General features: G+C 42.9%; 1 protein-coding gene across 1 annotated transcript; it reads right to left on the reverse strand.

Moving 5' to 3' along the window:
* Positions 1 to 268: 268 nt before the first annotated feature.
* On the reverse strand, positions 269 to 10,645 carry abhd17ab (abhydrolase domain containing 17A, depalmitoylase b). The gene is made up of 5 exons (XM_068725944.1): positions 9,902 to 10,645; positions 8,651 to 9,081; positions 6,934 to 7,128; positions 5,970 to 6,149; positions 269 to 3,477 (listed from the first exon to the last, which is right to left on the reverse strand). The coding sequence occupies exons 2-5, from the start codon at positions 9,073 to 9,075 to the stop codon at positions 3,252 to 3,254; spliced, it is 1,026 nt and encodes a 341-aa protein (XP_068582045.1). The 5' UTR covers positions 9,076 to 9,081; positions 9,902 to 10,645; the 3' UTR covers positions 269 to 3,251.
* Between the last annotated feature and the right edge of the window lie 438 nt (positions 10,646 to 11,083).

The following is an 11,083-nucleotide window of genomic DNA, read 5'->3' on the forward strand; positions in this document are numbered from 1 at the left end:
ACTCATAAGCCAATTATTCAGCAGAGCCTTTCTTGGATGCGTCTGGTGCGGCCCTGTGAGGCCTTCCACTGGGCAGGTCATTATTCACAGAGTGCCAGGACTGCCATGAGGGGAAAATCAGGGACTGAATGAGACGCACGGTAGCATTGACTTCAGGAGAAAAGCCCGTTGTCTTGCAGCATAAGAGCACATCGTCACTGTAAAACGACACCTGGATGAAGGAAGTACCTGTTGTTGGGTGTTTTTAAAAAGAGTGAAAGAGTCATAATTATCAATTTATGATTATGTTTTATTAACTTCTCTTCAATTATCGCAAGAAAAACCCGACAAAATCTTCAAAAGCTAAAAATGAGTCAGTAACATAAACAATGGCTAACATTTTGTGACACCAGAAATCCAAACGTTTGAATAAAAGACTTCTTTACAAACCAAAGCTCTTCATTTGTCAGCTTGAAGCTCCCCTTTAATCATTCCACTCATTTTCCCCCTAAACAAGTCCAAACACACAGCTTTGCTGTAATAGTTGTACTTCTCCACAAATGATAAATTATAAACACCTTAAACAAAAAAAAAAACAACAACACAAAAACCCACAACTTGGTAAATTATGCAAACTCAAGTTGCTGCATATTTGAAATCAAATATAATAAAGACAAAACAATTATTTTAGCAATATGACAAATGGTCACATTTTTGTATCCAAATGTACTGTGTAGTGGAAAAAGACTGGACCAACCACATAGATGAATACAAATTTTGATAAAAGAACTTAAATTTGAACATTTTTGCCTTTGGTTACAAAGATACCAACATAAACAGCAGGTACACTGAGTAAAGCCCTGAAAAAAAAGTTACACTTTGGTTCATATGTACACAAGAAAACCCCCCAAAAAAGTCATCTCAGCTTTCAACTAAGACTTTTAAAAAAGGTACAACACTCAGGTTCATGTAAATCAACTAGAGTAACACTTTGTTCCTTCAGATTTTTTTTAAGCTATACATTTGAACTTTTCATATAATGTCGGCTTCTGCGGCTTTGTGAGTGTTGCACCTTTAAGATGGACTCTTCAGTCTGCACCGCATGGCTACTAGAAGAAGAGACCACTAGTGAGAGTGAAGGGCTTTTGTCACCAACAGAGTGCAGTGAATCGAACAGAAACAAGAATTTACCTTAGGAGTCATGACAACAGGACAGCCAGCTGATAGAATTCTAAACCAGTTCTCTTTGTACACAGATCATCAGAAAAATAAGACGGCGTTTGCAGCAAAACGGGACAATTTACTGTGTTCTAGTTAGTGATATCCCCCTAAATAAATCAGCGCAGAAACAACAATCGCCATTGGGAATAGGACATGCTCGAGACCGTTTGCAATAGTTACAAAAGTCACACCAGCAGCTAGAAAAGATCGTTTACCACTCTGTGTAAAAACCAATAGTGTTACCAAGAGCCTCGACACACAGACAGATGTTATCGGCAGTTCACGTAAAGGCGGTAAACCAGAGAAGTATCTGCTTCACTTAAACACTCTGCTCTCTGTTTTTACCTGTGGCACAGAATAAAAGCGGGATAGATTTGTTGGAGTGTAAATGTGTCCAAAAAAACGCCGTCGACCCGTTTCCCAGAAGAGCCTCTTACTGCACTGCGTCTCATTGTGATGAAACATCTGGTCCTGTGCTTATCAGTGTATAAGAGCGGGAAGGATTTCTACTCATCAGAATATTTCCAATGAAACACCAGATTTCCAGGTGACGTCACTTCTGGGATTGACAGAACTGCCCCTTTAAGACGGAGTGAGTGAGACGGCCTTCAGAGATAAGAAACTGTCTGGAGGTAGAACTCAGAGGCCTGTTTTTAATTTGAGCGTCGCTTCTCTGTTCCAGACACCGAGGGAAACGGGAACTTGGCCGACAGCTGTGACCTACTGGTGTGAGACATAAACAACACGAGCGAGACTAAAACAAAATGGGGGACCAGACGTTCCAATAGATGACGGAGCTGGAGGTATTTTTTTTTTTTTTCTTCTTTCTTTTTTTTTTTTGCTGAGGCTCTTGAACTTCTTTATGACAGCCAATCCCACTCTGTTTCTAGGATACAGATGTGGCGCAGAGACTGAAGATATTATGGAGAAAGTTAACGGTCTGTACCTCAATTTTGGGATCATAGTTTGCTTCATTACCTGCAGGTAAAAACAGACAAAACAGACAAAACACACACACACACACACACACACACACACACACACACACACACACACACACACACACACACACACACACACACACACACACACGTCCCCCAGAAATCTTTTCTTAAAAGGATCTGAGGAGATTTCGCCGACTGCATAAAAAACAAACAAAAAAAAAGGACACAAACAAATGTGGAATACACTTACCCTAATGTCTAAAAGAGGGTTACCTGAGCAAAATGTTCAGTACTGTGAAAAACAGAATCAAGTATGTATGTATCTAGTGCATACATGAGGCGATATATATTAGGAACCACTGTTCAATATAATGCAGTCCAACGCCACACAGCTAAGAACTACAAAATGACAATATAGTGAGATCAACCCTTCTAATCAGGATTTATTGTCAGGCTTTCAATTGGATTACATTAACTTGTACAGGGGCTACTAATAGAAACTGTAGAAAACTTAGTGACAAACCTGTTTGCAATTCAAACTGGTGTTAAGAAAACGACCAAAAAAAATAAATCAAGCTTCTTTTTTTTTTAGGGCGTTTTTTAGTGTTACCGACGCTTCCACGTTATCCATTTAACTTGGGTTAAGTGTAAAAAAAATCACACAAACTGTGAGTAGGCTGGAAAAAATAGATTTTCCATGTGGACCACATTGTAATTTACTTATCAGTTTGTTGTATTAAATCTCCTTTTTAATCATTTAAAGGCTTTTTCCCCTCCTCCTGTCCATATTATTGCACAGTATAGGAATAGATGTAGTACTAAAGTATCTGCAAAAAAAAAAAAAAAAAAAAACCCGGTAGAAATGTACTTTGTGACGATGTCTTCCACACTCACACACTTCTGTTTATGAACGCACTTCTTTTCACCGCGACACATCGATCCACGGCCCGTTGAAGGCGCGCAGTGCCCCGGAAACAAAGCACTGCAGTACGTGATGCGTTACAGGGACGGTTTAGATGGTAAAGATGACGATTATGATGATGATGATGATGATGATGATGATGATCCGATGATGATGATCCGGGCGGATGATCCGAGCGGCGGCGGTCAGGCGTGCTGCACCGCCAACTCCTGTCCTATGAAGCGGCGCAGGCGCTCCAGATACTGGCTGTACAGTTCAATGTCGTTGTGCCCCGCCCCCTCCACCCAGAGAGGCTCCACGGCTTTGGGGCAGCGCTCGAACAGAGCCAGGCCGTGGGAGAAGTCGATGACCTCGTCCTCCGTCCCGTGGATGATGAGCACCGGGGACACGATTTTGGACACTTTCTCAATGCTAAAAAAAAAAAAGAAAAAAAGAAAAAGTGAAAATAAACGAGATTTTAAAAGAAACTGATGATTTACATACAATAATAGTCACCCGCCCTCATAAAAGAGCTCTTAAAAACAGCAGATTTCACAGGTCAGTGATGGACAGTTGGACTCATAAATCACTGTAGATCAGATCATAAAAAAGTGACATTGTAGAGGGTCAGTGCGCTGGCTGATTAAACATGAATATATTTAATGGATCGATTTTGTCTGAGCTGCTACACTAAATTGTTGTTGGCTATAAAACTTGTTTATTGCTTTGAAACAACCGTGATATAAAGTTTCAAGCTTACATCAGGGCCGACCCGCCCGTCTCTTTAGTACAGTTTTGACCCTTGTGGACGGCAAACAAGACAAACAAGAGTCTTAAAGTTTATAGAGTTCAACATATTTATTGCATAATGAGGTATAAACTAGAATTACCTGGCGGTTGTGTGCCTCTGCCAAACTACAGTCTAAATCAACGTCTGTCCAAAATGTAATCATTTTATCCTGTTTAGACATTTGTGTGAATTTGTCAGATCATCCTTGAGTCCAGGCGGACGTTTGGGCCAAATTTTGAAGAAATTCCTGAGATAGAGTTCATGAGAAAAGGTACGGACAACCCGAAAACAGGCAGAGGCATTAAAACAGATGACAAAACACACAATGGCCAAATCTTAAAACGATAATCAAGTCCTCCCGGTGGAATATTTACATAGAAAACAGCAGATAAAGAAGAGTCGGACACACAGAGAGGAAGGAGGGAGGCCAGCTGCCCACTCTGAATCTCAACACTGGACGCGCGCGCGCGCACACACACACACACACACACACACACACACACACACACACACACACACACACACACACACACACACACACACACACACACACACACACACACACACACACACACACACACACACACACACACAGAGAGCGAGGCATCCCCTGGTTTCCTCCCACCTCTGCTCCTCACCCACATGGACCATCTGGGACTAGATTCTGCGTTAAGGCCGCTGTTGGCCGGATATTGACCTCCGTCAGACGCGGCCACTAGAACTAAACCGACAACGAGAACAGAAGGGATAGAGCCTCACTAATGATAGCTTTTCTCCGGCTTGTTAGGTGGCCAAGATTTAAAAATAAAAACACAGTAACAACACATTACAGTGAACACCCACATTACAGTCGCACACAAATGTGGGACGCCAAATCTCTTCAAAGTGAGGATGAAGCCATAAAAAGTACAGCGCCAACAAGGACTGAATCTCACAACCAAGTCGTTGTTAGTGTTGAATCATAGTTTTGTTTTTACGGCTTATCAATACCAAATGGTTCCTCTTTTTAATGATGAAGCAGCTGCAGATTGAAGTTAAAAGACACTTTTTCAAAATTCATTTATGTTATTCTTATGGTCCAAGACACTCAAAACTAGTATTAAACATGAACAACTCTCTCCCAAAGCCAAAAACTAGGGTGCCAAGAGTGTAGAGGTACATTTTCGGTTTCAGAACTGAGAACACTACAATAGAATAAATCTAATTTGGGTATAAATTAGAAAAAAGCCATCCCGTGGGTCCATAAAATCAGTCTCTCATTCATTGTCTATGCAGCAGCTCCAGACGTCAGACATGATGACATCACAGGTTTCTGGCTTTGAGAGGGAGAAGCTCATGTTCACAAAGACTGATTGATCTTTCCTAGGCCTTGTCTAAATAACTTATTTGAACTCTTAATCTAGGGTGGTGTCTTTAACTTCAATTAGGTTGGAAGGATGTGGGGACTTCCACTTTATTACCTGAACGTAACCGGCTGCAAGTTGTTCAAAGTTAAAGATAAACTACGATTGCGCTCATGGGAGGTCACTTTCGTCGCTGTTCAGTGAGATCACTTCTGCGAGATAACACAGTTCCTCTCTGAAACATGACGGATATTTGGATGGCCTGCTCACATCTATGGAAATAAAATAAAAATGATCTCCACACACTAACCCAAGAAAAGACACTAACACTGAAATTACAGCAGCGGAGCTGCTCTTTCAGGGCAGATGTTTGTCTTGGATAAGAAACACTTTCAGTGCAAATAGCAATTACACTTTTCTGTTGGCAGATCTGTAATTATGTGGAAATGCCAACTGGCAGCAAAATAGTCTTCGTAATCCGTGTGTGTGTGTGTGTGTGTGTGTGTGTGTGTGTGTGTGTGTGTGTGTGTGTGTGTGTGTGTGTGTGTGTGTGTGTGTGTGTGTGTGTGTGTGTGTGTGTTCAAATGAACACCTTATTTCAGGATTTTATGGCGCAGAGAACGAGGCCGGCAGGGAGAATAAAGACTTTGTTGAAGAAAGATTTCTTTGACAAAAGTGTTCTCCTTACCGCCAACTATTAACTTAATTCCACATCTCACGCGTGTCAACTTAAAATCATACCGTGCGCTGACAAACACAGATGTAAAGAGTATGACGAAATGGACACTTACTTGGGGAACGCGTCGAAGCAATACGTTTTCTTCGTGTCAGGGAAGGCCACTCTCATGCCAGATGTCAGCGGTGAGTGAAGCACCACGGCAGCGCACTCGTACCGCGACGCCAGGTCCACAGTGGGCACTGTACCGATGCTCTGTCCATACAGGATGATGTTCTCCGGGCTGATGCCATACCTGGTCAAAGATACAGAGATAGAGATATAGATATATATATATATATATAGTGCAGGTTATGGAAGTTGTGCCTTATACAGCAGCGACAGATACTGTTTTCTTTGTATTGATTTTAGTCTAAGGTGGCTACTATAAATACACAATGAAGAAAACCTTTATACCTGCAGGTAGAGTATTGGAAAACATCTAATGAAAACTAAATTGTTTTTAATAAATATACTCAAGTTACATGACCAAGAGTGACAGCTACACCCAGAAGTGAGCTCATCTAACCAACCCTCTGTCAGCGCTTCGTGGCGTCACGTCTTCCTTAAGGCTACAGCCGCATTAAGGCAGCTCCGCTTTCACTAATGAGACACTTTATCACATCGCAACGTCCTTGAGAGACACCTCCTCCAGCACTCTCTTCCTTCATCCGTCCATCTCACTCTTTTTTTTTTTTTTTTTATTCCCACAGCATCTATCCACACTCTTCTCTTTTCATCTCAGCTCTGTCCTGATCACAACCTCGGCCACTTTGATTCACCCCTTTCTCCACATCTTTATCTTTCAACCCTTCTCTGCCTAATTTTATTTATCACTCCTGCTTTTTTTATTTATTTATTTTATTTTAGGACATACAACAGTGGTTTCCCTAAGAACGCAGCGGTACTTGAACCCACAGGTAACATGGTTTGATTGGCTCCTAATCTAAAGTACACGTCCCGTCTCAGCAGAGCAAGACACCGTATAATAACTCATCCATGAAAGGACGCATATGGCCCCCAATTACATCATAACGTACCGTGTGCGCAGGGCGTGCCAGGCTGCGTCTATGTCTGCATAGAGGTTCTTCTCAGAGGGCTTGCCGGTGCTGGCGCCGTAGCCTGAGTAGTCGTAGGAGAAGATGTTGCAGTTGATGCGGGTGCCGAGGCCGATGTAGAAGCTGCTCATCTGGCCCAGGTCGACCGCGTTACCGTGGGAGAAGAGCACTGTAAATCTGACGGGGACACGCGTGCAGAAGACGGGTTAGTAGACGGGTCCACAATCCCTGACAAGCACTTAGGCAGTCTAGAGACACTCAAAAAACACCACTAGAAACAAATGAAAACACCTTCGTTCAAGTGCATAATGTCAAATCGTACGTATTTAAACACCGGAGATTCTACTGGACTTCACTTGAAGCAGAAAGAGCGACATAAAGGATTAACAATATCATTAAAAGACACACAAACAAAAACTAAAACACAGTAACCTGGTAACCCGACACCGAATCAAACTATAAGCAAGATGTCAGGATCCACATGGCGAGGTGACTCGGGCTCCCCGCCATCGTGCAGCACGTTGCAGGATTGGTTTACCGCTCTTGACAAATGACTAACTTCTAGACATTTGGCACAACCTGAGAAGGAAGGTGTCCACTATAAAAGCTGGCTATCTAGCCCTCGCCTTTTATTCATGAACGCATGTTGTGCTCCCTTGAGGAATCGGATACTTTTTCTTCTTTTCTTTTTTTTTTGTAATCCTCCCTCTGTGGTTTTGTTTATGAACCCATACGGCCCGTGGCTTTGTGCCCGCGTGGCCTTTCCACTCGGAATGCGGCCCAACAGTGACTCCGCCATTTCGGGTCTGGTTTGGATTCATTCGTGCGAAATACAAGGTCGACATTAATACAAGACGCACAGACTGTAACACAAGCCTGTCCATGTCTTTTTAATTTAGTAAATTAATCAGCAGTGGCGCACGGTGACAGGATGGGCATAAAACTGAAGTTAAATACTTTTACAGTACGTCGTAACGTTCAACTTCTGCTGCTAAATGATGTGATCGCTTCTCGTAAAACGATCTGCCGATCACTGCCGATAAATTCAAATGGCACACATCTATAGGAAAGAAAGCCAGATTGCTGAAAATGGGTTTTTTTCCTGACTCACTGAAAACTAATATCTTGTGACTGATCGTGACACGTTTTTTTATTTTTTTTTATTATGATCATTATCATGAAGCCGAATTAGTGTCCCGGTTTATTTTCGGTTGCAGCTTATGAGCATGACAGCAGCTGACAGGAAGTAAACATGGACCCAAGCTGTGCGATTCCATTGAAAATGTGCTCAAACGAAGCGTTTCAGACAGAGGCTGAGTACAGGTATATTCAGACAGACAGCCTGAGAGACAGCATGAGCGCTTTGAACATTAAAGTAGACGTGCACTAGTAGAATCCCATAATGCTGGCGTGAACCTGGACATGAGCAAAATATGTGTCCTTTCAAATAAATGGCAGTGATCCAGCCGACAATCTCCGAGTCAGCGGAGTCAACAGGGAGACGAGTAAGAGAAGCAGACCTGAGTGTGAGTGAAAGAAGACTGACAAGGAAGGAGGGTGTGGAAACACCTCTGAGGAAGTGTGACACACTGTCAAAAAACAAATAAGGAATGCGCAAGCTGCAGTCCGTAAACACACAAAACAAGTACTGTTACCACACGGCCTCACAAGGTAGGCAACCCTTTCAAAAAGGACCTACCTGGCGTTGGGAACGCAGCGCAGGTACATGCAGCCGACTCTGTTGCCTCGGCTGGATCGCGTGAGGAACACCTCCGTCGTGTCCAGCTCTCTCTGCGAGTACTGGAACTCCGCCCGCTCCGTCAGGTGGAGCTTCCATCTGCCCTCCACAGACGCGGCCCCTCCGCTCCCAGCAACTGACGCGCCGCTCCGCGCCCGCAGGCTGGACGTCCCCGTGGCCCCTGGTGCTGCTGCTGCTGCTGCTGCTGCTGCTGGTGTTGTTGCTGCTGCTGCTGCGGTTGCTGCTGCTGCAGGGCCAGCCTCTGGGTCCGGGAGGAAGGCGTACGTGGGCTCGGGGGGCAGGAAGGCGAGCTTGGCGGCGATGCGGCCGGGACACGGCGGGCAGCAGAAAAGGCAGCAGAGCTCGCTGAGAGAGAGGCCATTCATCCTTCACTGTGCAGCAGGGAGACAAGAGGATCACTGTGCTGACGGAGCCACATCATCCCAGTGTTAACACAATGAGATACTTATTACAATGTACTGTACAAGGCATTCAGTCAAAGTGTGGCTACAATGATGAGGACAATGTGTCAAACAACAGCTAGTTTGTAACATGTTAAGATTATAAGCAATTAGATACATCGCATGTTATGAATATTACCTAGATATGGATAATCTATGAATCAATTTAATGATTTATCAGGGAGTAATAACATTTAGTTTTAGCTGGTTATGGTTTCATATATTTCAGGGGTTTCTCATGTTTCTTGTAGCAGTACATTGAACAGGCCCTTTATGATAAATCTGGAGCTTATTTTCTTGTTTAATTGATTTAATTTAGCTTGTAAGTAAATATATGTCTGAAAACATGTGTGACACAATTTCTTAAGCACACAGTGACCTCTTCAAATAACAGTCTGAGACCCTAAACCATTTGTTTAACTGTCACATAATACAAAGAAATGCAGAAAACCGTCACAGCTGAGAGGCTGGAACAGATGAATGTTAATAATGTTTACTTGAGAAATGACAAACATGTAATCAATTATCAATCAAGAAGTGCTGATAATTGATTTTTTGCCAACTAACAATTGATAATAGTTTCGGCTCTAACTTTCTGGATGTTGGGTACTTTAAATAAGAGTCGCAGCGCTCTGGTAAACCATAGCACTATAACTCAATTAGCAAAAAGAGAGGACACCATTGAATGCAACACCACATGACATCACCACAAACATACAATACATGTGTATGACAATGACAGGAGACCTACCTGTTGAGCTGAGGAGCTTAGTCTAAGTTGAAGTAAAAAAAGTTGTGTTGAAGGAAAAGTACAAACAAAAAGGAAGACTTCCTCCAGACTTCAGTCAACTTCAAACGCAGGATACTGCTTGTTGTAAAGTGCCCAGTCAGCAGGAGGGAAAAAGTAGTGGAGCCGAACGGCAGACAGGAAGTGTTATTTACAAAGTATCTGCTGTGTTGTCTGAGTGGCGACTGAAGTCCAGATCACATCCATTTTGTCCACTTTGTTGAGATGTCGACGAGTCACTTCAGTTACAATGTTCTGTTTCCCAAAAACGATAACTTCTGACTTGTCTTTGACTGTGAGGAACTAGCGTTTACAACGTGATCTACAAAGTGACAAAAGCAACTTATGAGCGTTTTTACAATTACAATACTCGCACAATTCCCTCACGTGGATGTGTGATGCATCAAGAGTAACGACAGGTCATATATTACCGGAGAGAGAAGCTGTTCGTCTGCGCCTACCAGCTAACGCTACGGTGGCTTAAGCTAGCAAGAAGACATAAACACGACTACTCGGTTAAAAAAACGACGCTCATTCGCGGACATCCGGAGCAAAAACGCCGTTAATACACAGTTCCCGACGTGTGCGCGTTTCACCGTGAATCTATTCTGAACGGTGCTGGCGTCTCCTCTGAATTTATGGATGGCGTCTTGTCATTTAAATTAATCCATGTACGTGCGGTGTTTTCCTTCTTCTCCTTCTCCGCCGTTTCACCGCATCCGGAAGCGGACAGCTGACCGGATCTGACGTCAGGAGTTTCCATTGGACAATTAAGGGAAACTCGTAATCAGCGTGGGTGACAATGGTGTAAAAGATGACATGTTCGAACTTAATTGTTCATTTGAAGAAAAGGGTAAAAAGCACAGTATCTATTGTTACAGTAGTGCGTATGAATCATCACAATAATGTAGTATTAGTGACTAAAGTGATTAATTAAAGTTGGTGGGACTTTATTACAGTTAATGTATTCATTTTTAACGATGAACAAGACGTATCATCATGTATCTTTGTGTAGACAATTGTGATTAAGTGATACCTGACGGGAATACATGACTTGCCCTCTCTCCTTCGAAAGAACACACACACACACACACACACACACACACACACACACACACACACACACACACACACACACCCCTGTAC

The sequence above is a fragment of the Cebidichthys violaceus genome, unplaced genomic scaffold (genome assembly GCF_023349555.1).
Source record: "Cebidichthys violaceus isolate CVI_PGR_0920_01 unplaced genomic scaffold, fCebVio1.0.p SCAF_37, whole genome shotgun sequence".
Taxonomy (NCBI): domain Eukaryota; kingdom Metazoa; phylum Chordata; class Actinopteri; order Perciformes; family Stichaeidae; genus Cebidichthys; species Cebidichthys violaceus.